This window comes from Pelodiscus sinensis, chromosome 29, assembly GCF_049634645.1.
Source record: "Pelodiscus sinensis isolate JC-2024 chromosome 29, ASM4963464v1, whole genome shotgun sequence".
Classification (NCBI taxonomy): domain Eukaryota; kingdom Metazoa; phylum Chordata; order Testudines; family Trionychidae; genus Pelodiscus; species Pelodiscus sinensis.
Window position 1 is genome coordinate 2,154,372 of NC_134739.1, and position 25,949 is coordinate 2,180,320.

The window sequence follows — 25,949 nt, forward strand, 5'->3', positions numbered from 1 at the left end:
CCTATCCTTTAAATCGGCTTCCATACCTAATGACTGGAAGGTAGCCAATGTGACACCAATATTTAAAAAGGGCTTGAGAGGCGATCCTGGCAATTACAGACCGGTAAGTCTAAGTTCAGCACCAGGCAAATTAGTCAAAACAACAGTAAAGAATAAAATTGTGAGGCATGTAGAAGAGGCATGTTGGACAAAAGTCAACATGGTTTCTGTAAAGGGAAATCCTGTCTTACTAATCTATTAGAGTTCTTTGAAGGGGTTAACAAACATGCGGACAAGGGGGATCCAGTAGATATAGTATACTTAAATTTTCAGAAAGCCTTTGACAAGGTCCCTCACCAAAGGCTCTTGTGTAAATTACATGGCCATGGGATAAGAGGGAAGGTCCTTTCTTGGATTGAGAACTGGTTAAAAGACAGGAAACAAAGGGTAGGAATAAATGGTAAATTTTCAGATTGGAGAGGGGTAACTAGTGGTGTCCCCCAAGGGTCAGTCCTGGGACCAATTCTTTTCAACTTATTCATAAATGATCTGGAGAAAGGGGTAAGCAGTGAGGTGGTAAAGTTTGCAGATGATACCAAACTGTTTAGGATAGTCAAGACAGAAGCAGACTGTGAGGAACTCCAAGAAGATCTCACCAAACTGAGTGTCTGGGCAACAAAATGGCAAATGAAATGTAATGTGGATAAGTGTAAAGTAATGCACATCGGGAAAAATAATCCCAACTATACGTACAGTATGATGGGGGCTAATTTGGCTATGACAAATCAGGAAAGTTATCGTGGACAGTTCTCTGAAAACTTCCACAGACTGTGCAGCGGCGGTCAAAAAGTCAAATAGGATGCTAGCAATTCTTAAGAAAGGGATAGAAAATAAGACCCAGAATATCTTACTGCCCCTGTATAAAACTATGGTATGCCCACATCTTGAATACCGTGTACAGATGTGGTCTCCTCACCTCAAAAGATATTTTGGCCTTGGAAAGGGTTCAGAAAAGGGCAACTAAAATGATTAGGGGTTTGAAATAGGTCCCATATGAGGAGAGGTTAAAGAGACTGGGATTTTTCAGTTTAGAAAAGAGGAGACTGAGGGGGGATATGATAGAGGTCTATAAAATCATGAGTGGTGTGGAAAGGGCAGATAAAGAAAAGTTATTTATTAGTTCCCACAATAGAAGAACTAGAGGACACCAAATGAAATTAATGGGTAGCAGGTTTAGAACAACTGAAAGGAAGTTCTTCACACAGCGTGTAGTCAACCTGTGGAACTCCTTGCCAGAGGAGGCTGTGAAGGCTAGGACTATAATAGAGTTTAAAGAGAAGCTAGATAATTTCATGGAGGTTAGGTCCGTAAAAGGCTATTAGCCAAGGGATAGAAATGGTGTCCCTGGTCCCTGTTTGTCAGAGGCTGGAGAGGGATGGCAGGAGACAAATCGCTTGATCATTGTCTTCGGTCCACCCTCTGTGGGGCACCTGGTGCTGGCCACTGTCGGCAGACAGGATACTGGGCTAGATGGACCTTTGGTCTGACCCAGTACTGCCGTTCTTATGTTCCTGCCTGGGGGTGCTCCAGTGAGCCTGGCAGTGAGGTGCAGCTGCCCACCGGAATGACACCCCGGGCAGGGCCCCAGGCCCGTGCTGGGAAGTGGGAATGCGCGGGTGTGCAAGGGAGTTTCATGCACTAGCCTCTTCCCACCAGGTCGGTGCTGCCCGTCCAAAGTTAAACGGCGTTGAGGGGTTTGGAGGCGGGGATGCCGATCGCATGTTTCGCGTAGGGCGCCAGTTGCTGGCAGTTTGTCTAGGGCCGCTCCTGTGCACGAACACTTTGCACCTGGAAGTGCAGCACACCAGAGGGCCTCTGTTAACGCACTGTAATCCCTGGCCTCCTTTGGACAGGGAACAAGGCAGAGACCCTTTGATCCTGGAGGGTGCTCCAGGCAAGGCAGGGGCTGCATGTGAGGGCAGAGAGCAGAATATGGAAGGCCCTGGCACACTGTGAAATGGATGGACAGGCTCCGAGCACTGTTACCCAGCCTTCACCTCCCGACACCTTCCACTCCACCCAGCCCCCTTCTTAGCAGGGTCTCCCCCGCTGTCTGACTTTCCAGGCACCTTTGTGCTGCACAGGGTAAACCAGCCTAGAACCAGAGCGACAGGATGGCCCAGTGATTAGAGCTTTAACCAGGACTTGCCAGACTCTTTGCTGTTCCCTTGAACCATGGTCCAGTGTGTCTGTGCCTCCAGCTTTGTTTCTTCTCTGCCCCTTCACTGCAGTAAGCCAGCACCTTGGGATCTTTACTGTTTGTTCCCTCCCAACCCCCTATGAGGCAGGGCATGGCTAAGAACTCGTCCCCTCCCCCCACAGAAGCGGAGCCCCAGAGATGCTCATGGTCACACAGGAAGTGAGTAGCCCAGCTGGCAAATGAACTCCTAGGACACTAACCACTGGACAATGCTGCCCTTCTGTCTTAGTAGCCCTGGAGCTTTGGAAAATCCCACCAAGCGCATTCAGCGCCTTTACAGGTCTGGCCCTCCTTTGTGGCTGGGCGATTCTGCGGGAGGCAGGCGGTTGTCTTAGCTCAGGCTCTGAAATTTTTATTTCCAGTCACGTTTAGGGTTTGCTGGTACACAACCTGGCTTTTCAGCCTTTCTCACCAGAACGCCGAGTGACGGCACCATTGCTGGCATGGGGACATGCACCTGGGGTCAGCATGTTAACCCTGCCTCATGCAGCTGAATGTTTCCTAGCATCAGGAGCACCCTTGGGCCCTAGCAGGCTGCATGTGTGTGCCCTCAAGGCTAGGAATGCCAGAAGGACCACTGCATGCACACCCTTAACTCTGCCCCTCATTTCAGTGCAGGGGTTCCCTGGGGACACAATGCATGGCCGAGCCAGGCTGTCAGTCTTTCTCCGCCTCCAGAGCGGGTTTGTTTAAACACGGCGTCTATAGCAACAGGCTGGGCTGGTGGCCACTGCTTTTCTGCTCCCTACCCAGCTCTTGCTGGCAAGCTGCTTCCAAACAGGCTGCACCTGCACCATGAATGTGGGGGCAGCTGAGCCCTGTGGAGAGCGTCTAGCACCGGTGCGGCTCCTCCAACAGCCGGTAGGTAAAGCCTGGAGTGCAAGCCACAGAGGCTAGTCTGCGGTGTTGCTGGGAGGGGAGGGGGCACCGCCTGGCTCCAGGGGCCGGGCACTTGTGGTGCTGCCAGACCCGAGACCTGAATCCTCCGGCTGGGCTTTCCCTGGCCAGTGAGAGATGTTCAGGGCGCTGCCGATCCTCGACTCCCCTGCCACGACCGCTCGTGACGGTGTCCGCCCCACGAGCCCTCGTGCCTTGCACTCCCTGATGGGCTCGGGCTGGGAGTGGGGTAACCAGGCTGGACTGGGTGAGGCGGGTTTGGGAAGGGAGTAAGTGGGTTAGGGGAGACGGAGCCAGGAGGGGGGCCTGGAGTGAGGTGCAGGTGGGAATCCGGTTACCCTCTGTGACAAGCAAACAGCCCAGCACCCCCTGACTCCCATCGTAGCTCTGCGCCCCGCCCCAGCAGCAGGGAGACAACAAATGTGAGATTGGTGGGCCCCCCTCACCTAGCTCAGGCCGTTGTGCTCGCCTGCTGCTGGGTAGAGCAGATGGGCCGGGCAGCGCCTGTACTGCGGCAATGGGACCGCAGTGGGGCTCCGGCCGGCTGGGCAGCACCTGCACTGAGGCAATGGGACCGCAGTGGGGCTCCGGCCGGCCAGGCAGCGCCTGCACTGAGGCAATGGGACCGCAGTGGGGCTCCGGCCGGCCGGGCAGCGCCTGCACTGAGGCAATGGGACCGCAGTGGGGCTCCGGCCGGCTGGGCAGCGCCTGCACTGAGGCAATGGGACCGCAGTGGGGCTCCGGCCGGCCGGGCAGCGCCTGCACTGAGGCAATGGGACCGCAGTGGGGCTCCGGCCGGCCGGGCAGCGCCTGTACTGAGGCAATGGGACCGCAGTGGGGCTCCGGCCGGCTGGGCAGCGCCTGCACTGAGGCAATGGGACCGCAGTGGGGCTCCGGCCGGCCGGGCAGCGCCTGCACTGAGGCAATGGGACCGCAGTGGGGCTCCGGCCGGCCGGGCAGCGCCTGCACTGAGGCAATGGGACCGCAGTGGGGCTCCGGCCGGCCGGGCAGCACCTGCACTGAGGCAATGGGACCGCAGTGGGGCTCCGGCCGGCCGGGCAGCGCCTGCACTGAGGCAATGGGACCGCAGTGGGGCTCCGGCCGGCCGGGCAGCGCCTGCACTGAGGCAATGGGACCGCAGTGGGGCTCCGGCCGGCCGGGCAGCGCCTGTACTGAGGCAATGGGACCGCAGTGGGGCTCCGGCCGGCCAGGCAGCGCCTGCACTGAGGCAATGGGACCGCAGTGGGGCTCCGGCCGGCCGGGCAGCGCCTGCACTGAGGCAATGGGACCGCAGTGGGGCTCCGGCCGGCCGGGCAGCGCCTGCACTGAGGCAATGGGACCGCAGTGGGGCTCTGGCCGGCTGGGCAGCACCTGCCCTGAGGCAATGGGACCGCAGTGGGGCTCCGGCCGGCCGGGCAGCGCCTGCACTGAGGCAATGGGACCGCAGTGGGGCTCCGGCCGGCCGGGCAGCGCCTGCACTGAGGCAATGGGACCGCAGTGGGGCTCTGGCCGGCTGGGCAGCGCCTGCACTGAGGCAATGGGACCGCAGTGGGGCTCCGGCCGGCCGGGCAGCGCCTGCACTGAGGCAATGGGACCGCAGTGGGGCTCCGGCCGGCTGGGCAGCACCTGCCCTGAGGCAATGGGACCGCAGTGGGGCTCCGGCCGGCCGGGCAGCGCCTGCACTGAGGCAATGGGACCGCAGTGGGGCTCCGGCCGGCCGGGCAGCGCCTGCACTGAGGCAATGGGACCGCAGTGGGGCTCTGGCCGGCTGGGCAGCACCTGCCCTGAGGCAATGGGACCGCAGTGGGGCTCCGGCCGGCTGGGCAGCACCTGCACTGAGGCAATGGGACCGCAGTGGGGCTCCGGCCGGCTGGGCAGCGCCTGCACTGAGGCAATGGGACCGCAGTGGGGCTCCGGCCGGCTGGGCAGCGCCTGCACTGAGGCAATGGGACCGCAGTGGGGCTCCGGCCGGCCGGGCAGCGCCTGCACTGAGGCAATGGGACCACAGTGGGGCTCCGGCCGGCTGGGCAGCGCCTGCACTGAGGCAATGGGACCGCGGTGGGGCTCCGGCCGGCTGGGCAGCGCCTGTACTGAGGCAATGGGACCGCAGTGGGGCTCCGGCCGGCCGGGCAGCGCCTGCACTGAGGCAATGGGACCGCAGTGGGGCTCCGGCCGGCTGGGCAGCGCCTGCACTGAGGCAATGGGACCGCAGTGGGGCTCCGGCCGGCTGGGCAGCGCCTGCACTGAGGCAATGGGACCGCAGTGGGGCTCCGGCCGGCTGGGCAGCGCCTGCGCTGAGGCAATGGGACCGCAGTGGGGCTCCGGCCGGCCGGGCAGCGCCTGCACTGAGGCAATGGGACCGCAGTGGGGCTCCGGCCGGCCGGGCAGCGCCTGCACTGAGGCAATGGGACCGCGGTGGGGCTCCGGCCGGCTGGGCAGCGCCTGCACTGAGGCAATGGGACCGCAGTGGGGCTCCGGCCGGCCAGGCAGCGCCTGCACTGAGGCAATGGGACCGCAGTGGGGCTCCGGCCGGCCAGGCAGCGCCTGCCCTGAGGCAATGGGACCGCAGTGGGGCTCCGGCCGGCTGGGCAGCGCCTGCACTGAGGCAATGGGACCGCAGTGGGGCTCCGGCCGGCCGGGCAGCGCCTGCACTGAGGCAATGGGACCGCAGTGGGGCTCCGGCCGGCCGGGCAGCACCTGCACTGAGGCAATGGGACCGCAGTGGGGCTCCGGCCGGCCGGGCAGCGCCTGCACTGAGGCAATGGGACCGCAGTGGGGCTCCGGCCGGCCGGGCAGCGCCTGCACTGAGGCAATGGGACCGCGGCGGGGCTCCGGCCGGCTGGGCAGCACCTGCACTGAGGCAATGGGACCGCAGTGGGGCTCCGGCCGGCCGGGCAGCGCCTGCACTGAGGCAATGGGACCGCGGCGGGGCTCCGGCCGGCCGGGCAGCGCCTGCACTGAGGCAATGGGACCGCAGTGGGGCTCCGGCCGGCCGGGCAGCGCCTGCACTGAGGCAATGGGACCGCAGTGGGGCTCCGGCCGGCCGGGCAGCGCCTGCACTGAGGCAATGGGACCGCGGCGGGGCTCCGGCCGGCCGGGCAGCACCTGCACTGAGGCAATGGGACCGCAGTGGGGCTCCGGCCGGCCCGGCAGCGCCTGCACTGAGGCAATGGGACCGCAGTGGGGCTCCGGCCGGCCAGGCAGCGCCTGCACTGAGGCAATGGGACCGCAGTGGGGCTCCGGCCGGCCGGGCAGCGCCTGCACTGAGGCAATGGGACCGCGGCGGGGCTCCGGCCGGCCGGGCAGCACCTGCACTGCGGCAATGGGACCGCAGTGGGGCTCCGGCCGGCTGGGCAGCGCCTGCACTGCGGCAATGGGACCGCGGTGGGGCTCCGGCCGGCTGGGCAGCGCCTGCCCTGCGGCAATGGGACCGCAGTGGGGCTCCAGCAGGACACAAACACTGAGCGCTCGTGAGCAAGGACGATGGGTCGAAGCCAGAGACAGCCCCTCCCCCACACCTTAGATTGTTTTTCTGGCAAATCCCCCCCAAAATCGGCCAGGCATCTGGTAGCCCTGTGCGGGGAGGGGAGCTGGGAGCCAGGTGTGGGAGGGCTAAGGGCTGGGGCTAGGCCTGCCCCAGAGCTCTCGGCCATGCTGCCCTGTACGGAGCCCTCCCAGATGCAGGCTGGCTCTGTGCTCAGAGTGGGGCTAGCCCCCCAAAGGGCAGGCTGTGGCTCGGGCTATGGTGCAGCCCTTCTCCCCCACCAGCCCCTCCTTCCCAATTGCCCTCCAACCCTCTCCGGTGAGTTGCTCTTCGCTCTGTTCTCTAGGTTCCACAGCAGCCGGTGACGATATTTCAGCAGATCCCTGGGCTCCTGTCTCCTTTCGCTCAGCCTGTAAGACCGGGACACATCCGAGAGGGTAAGAAATTACAACATGAAACAAGATCAGTGCAGCTGATCAGAGGCCACTAGACCTGGAGAAGTGATTATTCCCCTTTATTCGGCACTGGGATGCCTCATCTGGAGTATTGCAAACAGCCCAGCAAGAAAGATGTGGAGAAATTGGGGAGGGTCCAGAGAGGAGCAACAAGAATGATTAAAGGTCTAGAGAACACGAGCTAGGAGGGAGGCTGAAAGAACTGGGCTTGTTTAGTTTAGAAAAGAGAAGACTGAGGGGGGACACAATAGCCGTTTTCAAGTATCTAGAAGGGTGTCATAAGGAGGAGGGAGAAAACTTGTTCATCTTGGCCTCTGGGGATAGAACAAGAAGCAATGGGCTTAAACTGCAGCAAGGGAGATTTAGGTTGGACATTAGGAAAAAGTCCCAAACCGTCAGGGTGGTTAAACACTGGAATGAGTTGCCCAGGGAGGTTGTGGAATCCCTATCTCTGGAGATATTTAAGAGTAGGTTAGATAAATGTGTATCAGGGATGGTCTAGACCAGGGGTTCTGAACCTTTTTACCGTCACACCTCCCCCCTAAGAGTGAACTTCATGTTCACACCCCCTGGGAGCCATTTTGTGCACAGCCTAGCCCCGCCCCCTCACCTGACAGGAAGCTAAGGGGCGTGGCTAGGACTATAAGAACTCTGCCAGGGAGCTCAGTCAGGGCCCAGCCTTGGAGGGAGACAGAGGCCTGCCCAGAGCTCTTGGCTGACGAGGCTGAGACCTGGCCCGGGCCTCCCACAGCCGCCTTCCCTCAGGCCAGTGAAGGCTTCCCTGCCTGGGCTGCCGAGGCCTGGCCAAGCCGGCCAGCAGGGCTACCTCTGACCTAGAGGAGCCCAAGGCTCTACTGGTGCCTGGCGATTCGGAGGACCAGCCTGAGCTGAAGGCCTGGCTCAAACCCCAAGGCCTGCCTGAACCCTGGGACCTGGTGAGCCAGCTGGGCGCAGCCGTCCGAGCTAATTCCCAAGTCTGACGGCTGGTGGCGCTGTGGGGGGCGTGACCCCCGTTACGATGCTGAAATGAATAGTATGAGCTTTTTACTTTGAACTTTTTCCTAACAAATTTACGTAATATTTGCAGATGAAAGTCGGCAATGCTTGCGTACTGTTGTTGTAGTGTGTCGTCACATAGGCCGGATTGATTCGCACTGCTATTGTAGTGTGCTGATCTCTAGAAGTTAATAAGAAATTAATGTTTATAATTAATTCATAATATTAATTATGAAGAAATCTAAACTTTAGAATTTTATCCAGTGAGAAGGCAATTGTGATAAATTTTCTAGGAGGCATCTCACTGTTTAAGAACACCTGGGCTAGACAGTATTTGGTCCTGCCATGAGGGCAGGGGACTGGACTCGATGACCTCTCCAAGGTCCCTTCCAGTCCTAGTGTTCTATGATTATGTCCAGTTCTGGGCCCCCCACTACAGAAAGGATGTGGACTCATTGGAGAGGGTCCAGCGGAGGGCAACTGAAATGATTAGGGATTTGCTCTTCTTTAGTCTGCAGAAGCGAAGAGTTCGGGGGGATTTGAGAGCAGCCTGCAACTCCCTGAAGGGAGGTTCCAAAGAGGCTGGAGAGAGGCTGTTCTCAGTGGGGGTAGATGGTAGAACGAGGGGCGATGGGCTCATAGAATCATAGAATCATAGAATAATAGGACTGGAAGGGACCTCGAGAGGTCATCGAGTCCAGCCCCCCGCCCTCAAGGCAGGACCAAGCTCCGTCTACACCATCCCTGACAGATGTCTATCTAACCTGTTCTTAAATATCTCCAGAGAGGGAGATTCCACCACCTCCCTTGGCAATTTATTCCAATATTTGACCACCCTGACAGTTAGGAATTTTTTCCTAATGTCCAATCTAAACCTCCCCTGCTGCACTTTAAGCCCATTACTCCTTGTCCTGTCCTCAGAAACCAAGAGGAACAAATTTTCGCCTTCCTCCTTGTGACACCCTTTTAGATATTTGAAAACCGCTATCATGTCCCCCCTTAATCTTCTTTTTTCCAAACTAAACAAGCCCAGTTCATGAAGCCTGGCTTCATAGGTCATGTTCTCTAAACCTTTAATCATTCTTGTCGCTCTTCTCTGTACCCTTTCCAATTTCTCCACATCTTTCTTGAAATGTGGCGCCCAGAACTGGACACAGTACTCCAGCTGAGGCCTAACTAGTGCAGAATAGAGCGGCAGAATGACTTCACGAGTTTTGCTTACAACACACCTGTTGATACAACCTAGAATCATATTTGCTTTTTTTGCAACAGCATCACACTGTTGACTCATATTCAACTTGTGGTCCACTATGACCCCTAGATCCCTTTCCGCCATGCTCCTTCCTAGACAGTCGCTTCCCATCTTGTATGTATGGAACTGATTGTTCCTTCCTAAGTGGAGCACTCTGCATTTCTCATGTTGCAGTGCGGGAGGTCTAGCTTGGGTTCTCTAGGGAGGGGGTGGAATCTCCATGGGATTCTTAAGGCTTGGGCAAGCCCTGGCTGGGATGATTGAGTTGGGGCTGGTCCTGCTTTGGTTGGACTCAGTGATGTCCTGGGGTCTCCTCCAGCCCTAGGATTCTATAATTCTATACTCAGTCTGAAATCCAAATGCTACAACCCAGCCAGGACAACGTGTTAGAGGAATATCTTAGGCTACTTGCAAATGGCTAAACAGGGCACACTGACCCCTTTAAAGCAGAGACTCGTGACCCATACGTTGCCTGGGCCTGGCATGGAGGGTGCAGGTGGGCTCCAGAGATCCCCTGGGGGCATCTAATGCCCATGTGGCACTTCATGGCACCGAGGTCCTGGTCCCTGTGTCTGGCTGAGGTTTAAGGAGGTGGGCAGGTGTCCATACTGAATGCTGTGCTCTGAAGGTGTGTCCGTTAGGTCACCCAAACATGATGTTCAGGCAGGGGGCAAGAGGTTTCTCTTTCTGGCTGTGCAGTGTGTGTCTTACAACATAGTCAATCTGCATAGGCAGCCACGAGCCAATCACCATTGCCAAGCTGAGGAGCGATTAGGAAATCTAGAGGGAGGAACTCGCAGTAGGGGGCTGTCCTGGGAATGGCTAAAATCCGAGTTAGGCCTGGTCTGCACTAGATACATTAGTCATTGTAACCACGCTGCTCAGGAGTGTGAAAACCCTCTCGCCCCGCTACCGATCTAGCCTCCATGGAGACAGCCTAGATTGATGGAAGAATTCGTCCCTCTCTAGCTGTTTTGGGGAGATGGCTCAGCTATGCGAGCAAGAGAACACCCCCCCCCCCCACACCCCACCGCTGTAGCTAGCCCCGCAGCTGTGCCGCTGTCGCATTTCCAGCCTAGACAAGCCCTTAGTGCGGTATCTCAGGAGAATGCAGACACACCCAGTGTCCTTTGCCTGGCAACCAGGTGTCTGTCAAACTCTGGGAGGAAGACGGTGGGTGTGCGAACCAGCACAAGGCAGGGGCTTGAGGAAAGTCTAAGTGCTAGAAGGCACATGTGGAGCCGGTTGTTTCAATACTTCCACCCTCTTGCTATTACTTGAATCTCTGCTAAACATGTTTCCCCACGAACGCTAAGTGCTGTGGGCCTGCGGTGTCCCTAGGAGTCTGTGGTGCACGGCTCCATTGGGAACGGCAGCTCTGGGAATTCTGCGAGCAGGCAGGGGAGAGACACCTGGGGGGGGGGGGGTAGGTGCTATTGCTGACAGCAGAGACAAGGCTTGTGTTGGAGGCGGGGAGCAGAGTGCAGGCAGGCACAGACCAGGCCTCCCTCACACAAGATCCAAGTTGCACAGGAGCAGCGGCCGTGCGCACCAGGAGGCGGTTTGCTTACCTTCTTGTTCCCTGGACTACCAGGGCAAGAGGGGAAAGTGCTTGCTGTCTATGCAGGCCTCTCACGCCCAGTTGGTGAAGGGAGGAGACAGAGCAGTAAATCAAGGACTGCGAGTACTTTCCCCTCTCTCCCTGGTAGTCTGGGGAACGGGAAGAAAAGCAAACCCGAAACTCTGCCCTTGCCCTCACGCTAAGAGCAGGTGGTAGCTGTGATGAGCGGATCACAGGGGTCTCCTTGGCATTGTCACCCCAAGAGCTGGTCATGCCACTGAGTTCTCCTACTTGCTCTCTGGGCGCCCACCACCCTGCCTTGCTGGGCCAGAAGCTCTGGTCTCCCCCAGTCAAGGCGCAGAGTCGGGGTTAATGCCCCGCTGCAGAGCAACCCGGGAGTTAAGTGACTGCAAGTGAAAACAGGCAGATCAAAGCAAGTTACTAAGCCAAGGTAAACAAAACACCCCAGCTAATCCTACACTCTAAAGAAATGTTTCATGGTCTATTCCTCCCCCTTGTCTTTATTCCAGGTAAAATTCCTCAAGACACAGTTGATTTCTTTCTCTAGCCTGGGTCTACAGCTTTTTAGAGTTCTTCAGAGTGTTAAGTTTTCATGTTTCTTCATCAGTATCCTCTTAAATGAGGAGGCAATTTCAAACGCCAGCTGAAGATGAAAGACTTACTGTTTTCCATTCCTTAAACAGACTATCCCCAGGGTGGGAGCCCTTTGTCTGATCTCCCTATCCCCATGGAAAAATATCAGGTTCAAGATGGGTTCCAACATCAGGTGGCATGGTCACATGTCTTTCTAGGACCAACCACAGTTTGGGCTTACAGGGGGGAAAAGTCATGAGCACTGGGCCATTAAGTTTCCTTAAGTGCCACTAATGGCTTTCAGTAGGTTTCAATTACATATTTCTAACTTCCCATGCAAGCATGATACATGCACAGAAATAGAATATACAGTCACCGACTGTAACTTTAAAAATGAAGTGTTACATGCTGTCTTTGGCATTCGTATTTCTAAGCCCATTTCATGACGCTTGGGGGGGCCATGACCATAGCAAGGTGCCTCCTCACCCTGGTTACCTCTGAGAAGCGTTACACACCCAGGTTAACATCGCTGACTCAGCTGCTCCCAGACGTTCCAGCTGCTCTGAGGCTTCCTTCACGCTGGCCACTGTTTCTGAACATATGGCTTCATGCTCTTAGAGCTCCCAGCTGACACCAAAGCCTGGGAATTCCTGACCCAGCAAAGGAATGGCCACATCCCTCAAGCTCTGATACACAATGAACAGCCTCTTATGGGGCCTCTAGGCGCTCCAGGCACAAGAGCAACAAAAAAGGTTCAAGGTCTGGAAAACAGGAGCTATGAGGGAAGACGGAAAGAACTGGGCTTGTTTAGTTGGAAGAGAGAAGATAGAGGGGATATGAGAGCCGTTTTCAAGTATCGAAAAGGGGATAGATACTTGAAAGGAGGAGGGAGGAAAAGTTGTTCTTCCTGGCCTCTGAGGACAGGACAAGCACCAAGGGGCTTAAACTGCAGCCAGGGAGGTTGAGGTTGGACATTAGGAAAAACTTCCTGCCTGTCAGGGGGGTGAAACACTGGAATGTCGCCCAGGGGGGTTGTGGGATCTCTCTCTGGAGATATTTGAGATGTCTATCTGACCTGCTATCGGGGATGCTCTAGCTTGGGGGGAGGGGACCTCAGGCCTGGGGGCTGGATGTGGCTGCTGGCTTGCCTGGATCTGGCCCCCAGGGCTCAGGGATCCCCCACACATTGGGGAGCCTGTGCTGGCGCTCTCGCCCCCTGCCCTCCCACCCACAGGACTGGTGTGCGAGGGGATTGTGAGCGGTGCCTTTCCTTCGCAGTCAGGGGCTTCTCGCTTGTGTGCAGCCCCTGGCTGGTTTTTCAGTGGATCAGCGGCCCCAACTCAAAAATGGTCCCCACCCCTCATCTAGGCAGTGCTGGGTCCTGCCATGGGGGCAGGGGACTGGTCCGGATGGCCGCTCGAGGTCCCTTCCAGTCCTAGGATTCTAAGAGTCAGCAAATGGCTGGACATTTGTCAGTCTGACCCCGTCAGTGGCTCCGAGCCAATAGGCTCTGAACTCTGGTTCTAATCCATCACTAGAGCGAGGTTCCTGTTGCTTGTACCTTGGCAGATCTGGTAGAGTTAATGATGATACAAAATGCCCAGATGCACCAGGTGATCCTGAACAACATGACGCTGTCTGCACTGGCTTCCTTTGGATACAGCCCAGCGCTCCCAGCTGCCCAGGTGTGTGTGTCCGATAGGCTGTCACGCTGTCTGGAGGAGCCCTGGACCGACTGTGCAAGCGGCCTCCAGGCGAGAGTTCGGGACAGAGCAGACACGCCAGCTGGTGGTAGATTCTCTAATTACGTCACCAAGCCAGGACTGATGGGAACTCCTGGATAGCGGCCTGGTCAGCGAGTCCAACAGACCCCCAAGCTGCTCCTGTCCATCTTGACACCCAGACAAATGACTTGGGGGAAAAATTCCCCCCACACCCAGCCCCGAGACACAGCCCTTGGCTGGTCCCGAGCTCTGACGCCAGGATGCCATGCAGGCGGGCAAGCCTTTCAGGCTCTGTGCAATGGCAGCTGCTTTCTGCACCCTCGCTCAGAAGCTGGGGCCATGGGGCCCAGGCATGTGCCCCGGGAATCTTCCAGGAGCCCTGGTGGGTTGGTACAGCCTGTGCTGACCCCCATGCTGCCCTGGTGTCACTGGTGTGACCCTAGGGGCTCCCACTTGGCACCTGAGAAGCCACCTGCCCAGAGCTGTGCACCCTCCTTCCTGCTGGGCCCAGGGGACACCCCTAGGCAGCGGTGCCTTATGCCCGTGGTGCTATGGGGACGGTATCGCACCCGTCGGAGCGGGGCAGATTCCTGCTCTTGCCAAGACCTAGGTTTAGAGCTCAGGATGTTACCAGGCAGCCCAGGGGAGACAGCGGCCGGACACCTGTCGCATTGAGCCCAGGAGCTGCGGTTATGGGCCCAGCCAGTGCGTGTCCCCCTCCCATCTCCCGGCACTGCGACCCCATTGACTGGGGACCTGTGGCTCGAAGGGCACGAGGTCCATGGGGGTTCTTTGTGTGGCCCCGAGACATTGTCACTGGTGTCCATAGACAGGCTGCCAGATTCTGCTGGGCCCCGCCCACGTGGGTTTTTCCTGGCGCTGTCACTAGAGCGACAGGCGCACGGCCGGGGCAGGTGACGTGGGCTGCGCGCTGATTGCACCCAGCGCTGCCAGTGAGAGCCGGGCGCTCCCTCTGCTCCGGCACCGCCACCAACTAGGGGTCAAGGGGTGAGAACCGGCCTCGCCCAGGACACTGACGATCTTGCGGCCCGTTGAGTTGAAGGGTGGCCACTCGTGCAGCCCACTCGCTACCCCGGCTTGCCCGTTGCTGCTCCAGCTTGTGGCCTGTCAGGGCAGCTGAGAGGGAGACACATTTTCACAAGGAGCTAGGCCTGTGGGCACCTTCCCCAGGGCAGGCCGGGTGTGAGCAGCTTCCCGCTGGCCGCCTGTGCATGGCGGGCTGGAGGGGAGCAGCTCGGCCTCTGGCTGGGGCATTGCCAGCTGGCAATGGCTCCCTTCCCCCACAGCCCGGCAGGGCAGGGGAAGCCGAGTCCAACAACAGTCTCGGCTCCCGCTTCTCTGCCGCAGCCCAGGGGTGGTGAGTGCAGTGGCCGCGGGGCCTGGCACATGCTGGGGGCTCTGTGCTCCACTGCGCGCCTGTGCCAGGCCCTCGGGATGGGCAGCGTCAGGACCAGCTCTGCTGGTGCCACGCTGCTAGGGGTGGTTTCCTGTGCACTGGGAGCACTGTCCGTACTGTCTCCACTGGCAGGTTACTGCACAAGAAGGGCCCTTCTTCCACAGAGCGGCCACGCTGCCCACTCGCTCTTGTGCAGAAGAGTTACAGGAAAGCGTGGGAAGAGAGGGCTTCTTGCACGAGAGCTATGCTCTGCTCTAACAGGTGTAAGTCCTCCTGCTCAAGAGGGCAGTGTGGACGTGCGCCAGGCCAGCTGAGCAGGTGAATGCAGCGGGACTGTGCATTGGCTGCACAGCGAGGATGGAAGCAATCTATTCACATAATAGCACTGCAAGGCTGTGTCTGCACTGGCGCAATCTTGTGCCAGAAATATGCAAATGAGGCTAAGCGTGGAATATCGCCAAGTCTCATTTGCATACCTAATGAGCCGCCATTTTTGCAGAAGAGGCTCTTGTGCAAGAAGGAGCGTCTACACTGCCCCTTCTTGTGCAAGAAAAACCCTCTTGTGCAATGCCGTTATTCCTGAAAATAATCCAGGTAACAGCATTGCACAAGAGGGTTTTTCTTGTGCAAGAAGGGGCAGTGTAGACGCTCCTTCTTGCACAAGAGCCTCTTCTGCAAAATGGCGGCCCATTAGATATGCAAATGAGGCTCAGCAATATTCCACGCTTAGCCTCATTTGCATATTTCTGGCACAAGATCGTGCCAGTGTAGACATAGCTCAAGGGTTTAATTAAATCATGGATTCAACCCCCGAGAGTCATTTCCACAGGGACAGCGAATGTTTCCCTTTTGGTGGATGCATCAGCTGTGCCACCTGCAGCCTCCTCGCTCGCTCTGTGGCCCGTGTTCGTGGCTAATGACGGTCATGCCCGACTCATCCCCATCCCCGTGGGGCCTGGATGAAGCAGGGTCCTCTGCGCGGCTGTGATCAGGGAGGTCCCCGCTCCGTACCCACACGGGGCCCAGTGGCCTGCGGCTGTGTCCTCCAACAGGGCAGTTTCCATGGCTCCGGGTCAAGTGTGAGGGAGGAAACGTAGACTCCTAGAGCCCCAGGCTTAGGAGGGACAGCAGAGTCCATCTAGTCCACCCTCCACCTAGATGCTGCAAACTCCCCGGGGCTCCCAGAGTCAAGCCAGGTCTCTTCCTTGCTTCCAGCACCAGTTTTAATGCCAAATCTGCCCCCACCCTGAGCACCCTGGACAGCCCCATTGTCGTCAGTGGCTCTTGCCCTGTGGAAGAGGCTGGAGCCCCCAGTTCTGGGGATGATGCCCAAGAAGGAGCAGACTCCAGCTCCTCTCCTCGAGCTGATGGCTGCAGAGAACTGGCTTTTGTGCTACAGGAGCAGCCGAGTCCAAGGGCCCAGACTTGAGAAGAATCCCAGGGTGTCGCTGGTGAATTCACCTGCCCTAAAGCCACACATAGCTCTTGATTAAAACTTGAGGTAACCCACCCCAGAAAATCCCATGGGACTTGAGGGACCAGCCCCAGCTGAACTGAAAAATTACAGGGGCATCAGGGGGAGCCGAGTTAGTCTGTGCAGGATAAACTTAAAAAACCACCAATGGTCTGGTAGCACTTTATGGACTAAGAAAACTTGTAGCTGGGATCGTGAGCGTTCACGGGCACCACCCACTTCTTCAGATGAGCGGAGTTCTGAGTTTAGGATGTGCAGACCCAAAATCAATAGGGGAGAAGGGAAAGGGGGGGAGGAAAAAAAAGGAAGGGGTCGGGAAATAAGGAGCAGAGGGCATGAAGAAATCAAAGGGAAAAGCAAGTAGGCAGAACTAGACGCACCTAAAGACTGGATAGTTAAAAGGAGCTATCCTAGGGTCCTGACCTGCCTCGTTATCCTTTACCTCCAGTGTGAGGGGCAAGGGACAAGCGTGTGGGCCTCACAAAAGGGCTGTGAGGAAGCCGGGCCCCAAGACAGGTCAGGAAGACTCCGTGGAAGCAGCCTGGGGTCAGGGCTGGTTCCCAGAGCAGGGAAGATGGGAAGGGATCCCCAAGGGGGGGATGCTCAGGAGCCCCAGTGGGAGGGGGAGGATCTTTTGTTTGGATTTTTGGTATCCCACAAAGGAACTGAACTCCGGAGGTGACTTAACCAGCTAGCCACCCTATGGGGCTCCCCAGGAGAGAAAGCCCTGGTGAGGGAAACTGAGGCAGGGAGCAGTGCGGTGCTTGGCCAGCCAATGGGGGAGCACAAAGCCAGCCAGTCCTGTGTCAGCCAGCAGGATGCCTAGCTTATAACCACTGAATGGCTCAATTTAAAATCAGCCAGTCAAATCACAATACCCTGCCCCAGAGAACAGCCCCCAGCTGGGCCTGTGTGAGCTTCTCCACCACCTCCGACCCATGTGGCTGGGCACGAGCAAACGCCAGCTCACATCCTAGCCCAGGGGGCTGTAAGGAAAGGTGCGCTCTGCACCCTCCCCAGCCAGCTCAGCCCCTCCACCTATGGCGCTTGGCCCCTCGCCTGAGGAGCCAAGGGGACTTCCAGGGTCTGGCAGCTCCAGCGCAGCTCCTGAGCCGGGACCCCCAGGGCACAGCACGGGCAGACTCAGCAACTTCCCAAGGGCTGAGGCGGCTTCACCACCCCGGCCATTTTAAATCCAAGGCGTGGTTTCTGACAGCGCCGCACTACTTCATGCAGGGGAGGCCAGGGGTAGAGTTGCCAGATAGTTTAACCAAAAATACTGAACAGCTGCCCCCCAAAAAAACACTGAGGGGAAAAAAGGGGGAGACCAAAGTTGTTGAGGAAAAAAAAGGACCCTGACATTTACTGAGGGGAAAAAAAATACAAAAAACCCAGCATGGCCCCTTTAAGATTTTGGGGGCTTTTTTTTTTTTTTTTTTTTTTTGCCAGTGGCCGTCTTGTTTTCTTACTCTGTGCTGGAAGAGAGCTCCCCTGCGGAACCAGGTAAGCGGGCGGTGGGGAGCTCGGGAAGGCCCGGGGGCTGGGCCCGGCTGCTGAGTGTGTGGAAGGTATTTTTGCCTCCTGGCAGGGGAAAAAAATCAGAAAATACCTGGCAACCCTACCGTGGGGAGCTGGGCCCTGCAGCCCGCGGCACAGGTGGGACTAGGTGATCCCAGTGTACCTGCCGACTGTACCCGGAGGATTTCTTACCCAGCTGTGGGACTCACACAGACCCTGCAGTTCCCTCTGGCTCTGCAGCCCCGTGTCATCACCGCACGGGGCTCCGGGAAGAGCTGCTGGCCCCACCACGCTCATGCTACAGCATGAGGTCAGGGCCACCAGCTGGCAGAGCAGCTGGCAGGCCCAGCTGGGCGCAGCAGAGCCCGTGAATGTGGGGACTCGTCTAGGCTGGGGTCAGTTCTGCAAACAAGGCCTGAGGCAGGGGAAGCTGCGGAGCAGAGGCCGGAGCAAGGAGCACCCCAGGCATCGTTTGCTCCTTCCCTGCAGGTGAAGCTGCTCCCCCTGCTTGCTGAGGACGAAGAAGCAGATCTGGTATTTCACCACCACTATGCCCCATATCCCAGCCCCCCCTGGCCGCCCCTGGCACAGCCTGCAGCATGGGCACAGGAGCCCCCTCGCCTGCGCTACGTTGGCCTGGACCCACCCCCAGTTCCCGCAGCCAGGACTCAGGATGAGTGAGTCGGGAGCCAGCACCAGCCGGGGCTGTGGGTTTGCAGGAATTTTGATGGTGCCCAGAGCCCCACCCCTCCCACCTGCCCAAGGCTCTGAGAGGGAGTTTGGGTGCAGGCTCTGGCTGGGGCAGGGGACGGGGTGCAGGATCTGGGAGGGAGTTTGGGGCCTGAAGGGGGTGAGGGGCAGGCTCTGGGCTGGGGCAGGGGATAGGGGTGCAGTTTGGGGTTGAAGAGAGCAGGGCAAGGGAGTGTGAGGAGAGGAGATGGGGGTGCAGGCTCTGGGAGGAGGCATGGTGTGACGGGGAGGGGCATGCTAAGGTGCATTCTCAACCTGGGCACTGGTGTGGGGGTCTATCTGAGGGAGGGGCGCACAAGGCCCCATGTGCATCATGGGAGATGTAGCTCCCCCTCCCCCTCCCCCTCCCCCTCCCCCGCATAGGAAGTGGCACTAACGTTCCCGCGAGGAACTACACACACGCAGGGACAAGCATGAGGAAATATTTGGCTTGAGGACATTTGTTTTTTAACAACAAATGGAAGTTTCCCAGGACGTGCTGATGCCGCTTTCTGTGAACGTCCCCGGGCCAGCAGCCCCGTTTTCTGGCGTCCTGCTTATGTGGCCAGTTTTCATCTAGCTCTTGCCATCGGGGAGGGGTGGAGCAGTCGGGGAGCCTGCCCGTGGGTCCTGCAGCCTCTGGGGGCAGCTGACTGTATTTGCCATCGTTAAGCAGACGTGCGCCCTTGTAGTGCGGCACTGGGCTGGAACTCAGGAGATTCAGGTTTGAGTCCTGGTCCTGACACAGACTCCCTGGGTAATGCTGGGTCAGTCACTTGACTGCTGTGCTACAGGTCCTGGGATGGAACATTCCTCTCTCCCGCCCTTCTCTGCTCACACTGAGAGCTTTTGGGGTGGGGGTGGCTGTGTGTCGGGGGGGGCCACTGGCCCCACGGGGCTTCTCATCTTGCCGGGGCCCGTGCTGTGCACTGAGTAGCACACGGGACGGGGGGAAGGTGAAGGCCACGGGGAGATCGGGGAGCAGCGGGGGCTGCCTGTGGTGACCTAAGGCTCTTCCGTGCTGGGCTCTGCCTCCAGAGCTCACAGATCTGCCCCCTCCCCCGATCACTGCTGACCCCTTGCCCTCGCTTTGTTTCCACAGCAGACTGGTTCCTCCGCCCCCACCACCCAGCGCCACGGGGACAGTGGGAGCCAACGTCCCGCCAGCCACAGGTAAGGACGCCCTTCCCCGCCCGTGGCACAGCCCCCCTGCCAGCATGGCCATCTCTCCCACCCAGTCCAGCCCACCTCTTCCAGCCCCAGCTCGCTGCCAAGTGCCCAGCGCTGCCCACTGCCACCTCCCACACTGTGGGGCCAGCCAGCGTCCGCCGTGGCGCCTTCCCATCAAAGGGCCAAACCCAGCTACAGGACCCAAACAGCCAAGATCAGCTCCAGCCTGCAGCACAGATCTGCTGCTCCCCTGCGCCCAGGCCGAATCCCTCTCCCTGCTCGATGCGGGGCTCCAGCCTGCAGCACAGATCTGCTGCTCCCCTGCGTCCAGGCCGAATCCCTCTCCCTGCTCGATGCGGGGCTCCAGCCTGCAGCACAGATCTGCTGCTCCCCTGCATCCAGGCCGAATCCCTCTCCCTGCTCGATGCGGGGCTCCAGCCTGCAGCACAGATCTGCTGCTCCCCTGCGCCCAGGCCGAATCCCTCTCCCTGCTCGATGCAGGGCTCCAGCCTGGCGTCAGGGTCCCTCTGGTCCAAGCCTCTGTCATGCATGGGCCCCTCCCTGCACTGCCACTGCCTTCCCTGTCTCTCCACAGAGTATTACGACTACACGCAGGGCCAGCTGTGAGCCCGGCTGCGGGCGCCTGAGCACTCTCCTCTCGGCTTGCACCGCTCGCTGCCAGGCTCCAGGGACCCCGCTGCTCTAGGTGCACCCCTGGGGCCCAGCGCGGCCGCCGTGCTCCGTCTCACTGGCCGCTGTTGTGTTAACTGCACCAGCTGCAGGAGCGATGGGGCCGCCTGATGCCTCCTCTCCCGTCGCTCATCTCGCCCCCGGAGCCTGTGGGCCTGGACTCACCCTCAGCGTCCGTCTGCTCCCAGGCCGAGGGCTGACCCTGCGGGGAGGAAGCAGCTGAGCTATTTGGTGCAGCTACGGGGGAGGGGGGTGCCCCCCACACCCTCTTCTATTGCCTGCTGTAGTCACCTCCCCCTCATTGAACGTGCTGCACCTCTGCTGCCTGGAGCCCTCAGCTCTGACCCATCTGCTGCTGCCCAGGAAGCGGCCTCGTGGCTCCTGGGGCAGGGACGATCCTTGTGTCCTCGACCTGGGTCCCCCAGGACTGGGGCCTGAACATCGGCCCTGTCTGAGCGCCCTGGTGGCTGCACTGTCCGTATGCGACAGCCCCGGCTTGGCCCACACACCGGGACTGAACCGGGGTGCTCCGGAGCCAGCTGGACAGACCCAAAGGGAATGGCCACGTCCCACCCACCGACGGATCCCACGTGCACTGCCAGGCTCTCGGGGCTGGTGGGCACCACTCGGCTGCCTGCCCCTTCCCCAGTCAGCTGAGCGGGAGGGTGCGAGGCAGCGTCTGGCCAGCCCAGGGTGGGAGGTGACCAGAGTGAGCTGGCAGGGCAGGGTGCAGGCGGTGGGAGGCCGGGGGCAGAAGGTGGCAGAGTCCTGTGGAGCCAGTGCTGCGCTGGGGAGGCCGTGTGCAGGGGGGCTCAGGGAGGGGCTGAGCAGAGACCAGAGCAGGCTGGGCTGCAGTAGCTGGGCAGAGCAGAGCCCTGCAGCCAGTGGGGCAGGAACGGGGAGAGGCTGACTGGTCCCTGAGGGGGCACAAGGAGGTAGAGGGCCCCAGGAGTTACACCCCGTTCTGCCAGCCCAAGGGGTGGCCACTCCTCTGTGAGAAGCTGTGATGGACCGGGCCGTGTCTGGGCACAGCTGAGGGCATCCGCTCAGGGCGAATTGCTCCTTACAGCCCCCAGACTGGTGACCTCTCCAAACAGGCCACACACCAGTCCCACAGAGCGCTTCAGCTGCCTGCCTGAAGCCTCCCGAGCAAAACCCCTCCCACACCCCAGCAATATCCGTGCCCCAGATGGCCCCGGGCCTCATACACAGGTGGGGGGTCCTAGCACCCAATCCCACCTACCCCGAACAAGTTCTGTCCGGTTCCAGGAAACCAGCCACAGATCCCTGGTCAATTTACCCCCTGGACCTTACCCACAAATCACGCTGGGCCAATCCTTTAGCATCTAACAACTAAAGGTTTATTATCACAAGAAAGAAAAGCATGAGAGTAAGGTTGTTAAAGGATAGTACGTTACATGCATCGAATCTCCCAGTTCTCGATGCAGGCTCTAGCAGAGATGTTACAGCTGCTGGTTTACAAGTTCTTGTTGCACATCCTAGCATCAGGATGGGTCCACAGGTCTTCCGGGCTCTTCGATCCCTGCACTGCTGCCTCTGGGATGAAGTGCTGAGCTGAGAACCAAGATGGTGTTGACCACATGGCCTCTTTATACCTCCTTTCTGACCTCTTCTTGGCTACAGGAGATCACATGGTCCTCACTCTCTCTGCTGGCCGCTCTTAGATGTCCGCCCTCATACTTTAGGTGTGTCCTTGGCCCATCGAGTGCCATTGTCCCACAGGGCCTCGCTAATTAGCATGTCCACAGGCCTGGGCTCTGCCCACTGCTCAGCCACATGCAGAGAAATATTCAGTATCCACACAGACTACAGATTCCTAACTACACACAGACATTATACAACCACATAAATAGCTTACATAGGATTATCAGATAAGCTTCTATTCAGCACCTCACATGGCCCCCTTCTATACCATTCTTGGGGCCAACACCCCCACCTATGGGTGCATCAGTGATCTGGCTGCTCCCCTCAAGATCCAGTAACGTGACACCCCCAATGCAAAATTGATTCAGGAAGTGATGCCAGTAACATCACTGAGGGCATCACAGGCCTCCCCATGCTTTGGCTCTGTCATCACGTGTTCTAACCCAATGTTAGAAACAACAGTACAGAGCTGGATCAGTGTATGAGAACCCAGTTCGCCAAAAATAGGCTTCATTACTGCAAGGTCTGTCATAGCGACAACCACATCCTTGCATTGTGTTAGAATCCCAAGGTACAACTTGGTAAGACTCAGAACTAATTGACTCAGGCACATCATACATCCTTATGATTCTCTGCAACAATAATCCATTGGTTACAAGAATTAACATCAGTAACAAGAACAATCCTATCCCAGGTGTATATTGACATTCCCCATCATGCCCCTTCTTTGGCTCCACACCATTGCAGTTTTGGCCCCTCAGGTTTAAACTGCAAATCTTCTTGGCCAAGGCAGGTCCTGCCCCTCCCCCTTGTCCTCTGGGCTCCAGGCCTGAAACCTCTGGCCTGACCAAGACAATGGGCTGGCTGGGCGTGACTCCCTGGCTCACAATGGCCCTGGAATTCTCCCCCTTCCCCCACTCAGTGGGGTAACAGCAGTAAGCTGTAGACTCCCAAGTCTCTCCTCTGTCCACCTCCAACCTCTGTTTCCACATGGAACCAGATATCAACTTCCCTGATTATGAGTGTCCACAGTGTCCAGAGATGGGAGCGTAACTGCCATCTCCTGCATCCTAGGGAGGGTGACCACACAGCTGTTCTGCTCTGCACACTTAGCTACCCAGCCCTTCTCCTGAATCTGTGACACTAACTTCCCACTCTCCTCATTCACCTGGGAAGAATCCTGTCCCACACACACTGACTTCCCAGCAAGCTGGTCACACACAGTCACTGGGTTAGCAGCCTGCTCCAGTTCTCTGGCTGTTCCTGCCTCATCTGGAACAACCCTCAGTCCCTCCGAGACCTCTCCAACACCATCCACACTGGATTTGTCTATATCCAAGTCAGTGGAGTCACTGTTAACAGACAAATTCTGTCCCTCAGGCACCGCAACAAGTGCCTCACACAAGAAGCTGCTGCCTTTTACAGGCAGAGCTTTCTCCTGAATGCCTTCTCCAAGCCAGGCACCGTCACCTCCCTCAGTTACTGCAACCTGCTTGCTACAAGCACTGCCAGGACTCTCTTCCCTATGAGCTTCCTTAAGCAACAGTTCACCCTTCTCTGGCTCTGCAGCAACATTGCCCTGCTGAGCCACAGCCAACTCCTCCTGCACTTCCCTTACTCCTTGAGTCCTCCCTGGCCCCTCAGGTGGATTCACAGACAATCTCCTCTCAGGCACACAGACAGACTCACAAGATACAAGGTCAGAGGCACCTTTTCTCCCTTTGCAGCTCTCTAGATGGCTTTAAACTTCCCCACCATCATTAGGCTCCATAGTTAACATGCCCTGATTCCCTCCTTGTGCCTGGGCTAAGGGGTCACCCTGGTCCCACAGAGTCGCTTCCCCCTCTTCCAGCAACACAGCAGCATCAGGCACAACATCAGGGTCCCCACTGTCTGGTCTCTGGGGTTCTGGCAAGACACTGCCTGGATCTACCCAAGTCACAGCATCCTCCTCCCCAGCAGACACAAACTTAGAGACACCTCCTTTCTGGGCCTTCTCTGTATCCAGACCCAACTCTGGGACAACAGCCCTGCTCTCAGCCAACACAGGCTGTGGGGCACCTTCCTCAGACAAAGGAAGAAACTCTTCCCCACACACAGACAGACAACCAGAGACAGTTTTTCCCTTGTCCCAACACCCCTGGCTAATTTCAGGCATAGAGCTAGACACTGAGGGTCTGTCTACACTACCCCCCTAGTTCGAACTAGCGGGGTAATGTAGTCATCCGCAGTTGCAAATGAAGCCCGGGATTTGAATTTCCCGGGCTTCATTTGCATGAAGCCGGCCGGCGCCATTTTTAAATGCCGGCTAGGTCGGACCCCGTGCCACGTGGCTACACGCAGCATGGACTAGCTAGTTCGGATTAGGCTTCTAATCCGAACTAGCTGTACTCCTCATGGAATTTCTGGGCTTTTTCCGCCCTGGTGTTGATTTCAGCCTCGCCTTTGAGGCACTAGACAGGCCCTTAGAAGCCTCACTCGCAGATTCATGGCTACCTGCCACAGGCAAACATTTAGAGACACTTTTCTTTCGGTTACAATAAGATTGACTAGCCCCAGAAAGCTTCCCAGAGTTACCTGTACCCCCCTCACAAACCTCATACATGTTTCAGGGCTGTGTTACAACATTACCCAACATGCCCACACGGTCATACACCGAACTTTCAGGAGGACACAGTTCCTTTTGTGCTTCAATTCTTTTGGGTTGAAGTTCAAATCTGGCAGCTTTTTCCCGGCCTTGATTGATGTGTCTGTCCCACTCTGCCATTCTCTCTGCATGTTCTCGGTCTCGCCTCTGTATTCTCTGTTGTGATAGCAGACGAAACTCCTCCACTTCTCGTTTACATCTAAGTTGCATTCTCCTCACTGGATCCTGCTCTCTTATTTCTTCTGCAGCATTTCTGAACTTTAACAAAAATGCCAGCTCCGGATTAGAAACTTCCTCATTAAAGGCAATGCCTCCTTCCAAGCATAAGAGTTCCAGAGCCTCTCTGTCCAGACTTTCATACTGTAGCTCACTCATTGCAGCTGCTCTTTACCCAACCAAACTCTCAGTAGCAAAAATCAAATTTAGACAGCGTGGGGTCCTGATCCCAAAGCTCAATTGACCAAGATCTGTGTATCCTGCCGACTACGCCACTGTGACGGACCAGGCCTTGTCTGGGCACAGCTGAGTGCGTCTGCTCAGGGCGAATTGCTCAAATCCGGGGCTCCTTACAGCCCCCAGACTGGTGACCTCTCCAAACAGGCCACAAACCAGTCTCACAGAGCGCTTCAGCTGCCTGCCTGAAGCCTCCTGAGCAAAACCCCTCCCACACCCCAGCAATATCCGTGCCCCAGATGGCCCCGGGCCTATACACAGGTGGGGGGTCCTAGCACCCAATCCCACCTACCCCGAACAAGTTCTGTCCGGTTCCAGGAAACCAGCCACAGATCTCTGGCCAATTTATCCTTTGGATCTTACCCACAAATCACGCTGGGCCAATCCTTTAGAATCTAACAACTGATCTGGAAGCGGCCGTGGGTCCGGCCCCGGGTCCTGCGCCGCTTTGGTCCCCGTCTCCCTGGTCTGCTGGCTCCCGCAGCAGACCAGGGAGACGGGGAGCAGCTTTTCTCACCCCGGAGGAGGCGGGCGGCGGGACCAGGTGTCCCGCCGCTCCAGTCCTCCGGGGCGAGAAAATCCCCGTTCGTATCTGTGGATCCGACGTAAGTCAGATCCGCGTAACTCGGGGACTGCCTGTACTGTGAAATTCCAGAGCAGCTTATGGCCAATGATTCAAAGTCAAGGCAAATTCTGCCACTGTGCTCTCCTATGATCCAGTCAAACCTGCTTCACTCTGCGTCCTTCTCTTCTGAGCCCTCCCTCCCCCCGTCGTCAGAGTATGGGCCACAAAGGTGACTAACCTCTGGTAACCCCCTTGCTCACTCACACCTGCGGCCTTAGGGCGGGGCAGCTGGGTTTCTTTAAAGAGAAAGTCTGCCCAGGATGCCCTGGCAGGGCTGCAGGTGACTGGCTGTGACCTTAGCAAGGGCTGAGCCCTCTTCTCCTGGGGGCCAGGACACCGCGGTCAGTGCTGGCAGAGCT

At 58.0% G+C, this 25,949-nt stretch overlaps 1 protein-coding gene across 4 annotated transcripts in view; it reads left to right on the forward strand.

The window, feature by feature from the left end:
- Positions 1-2,971: 2,971 nt before the first annotated feature.
- Positions 2,972-25,949, forward strand: part of PRR29 (proline rich 29) — a 31,301-nt gene continuing 8,323 nt past the window's right edge. Inside the window, exons 1-6 of one of the 4 annotated variants that reach the window (XM_075911328.1) lie at positions 2,972-3,100; positions 6,967-7,057; positions 13,048-13,163; positions 18,101-18,288; positions 19,443-19,513; positions 20,106-24,995. In XM_075911328.1, coding sequence (XP_075767443.1) covers positions 3,035-3,100; positions 6,967-7,057; positions 13,048-13,163; positions 18,101-18,288; positions 19,443-19,513; positions 20,106-20,137 — 564 coding nt within the window. In that variant the 5' untranslated portion in view covers positions 2,972-3,034 and the 3' untranslated portion in view covers positions 20,138-24,995. Of the gene's footprint in view, positions 3,101-6,966; positions 7,058-13,047; positions 13,164-18,100; positions 18,289-19,442; positions 19,514-20,105; positions 24,996-25,949 lie in introns of those variants that run through there. The other 3 variants (XM_075911329.1, XR_012898022.1, XR_012898021.1) reach the window with 3 other exon arrangements.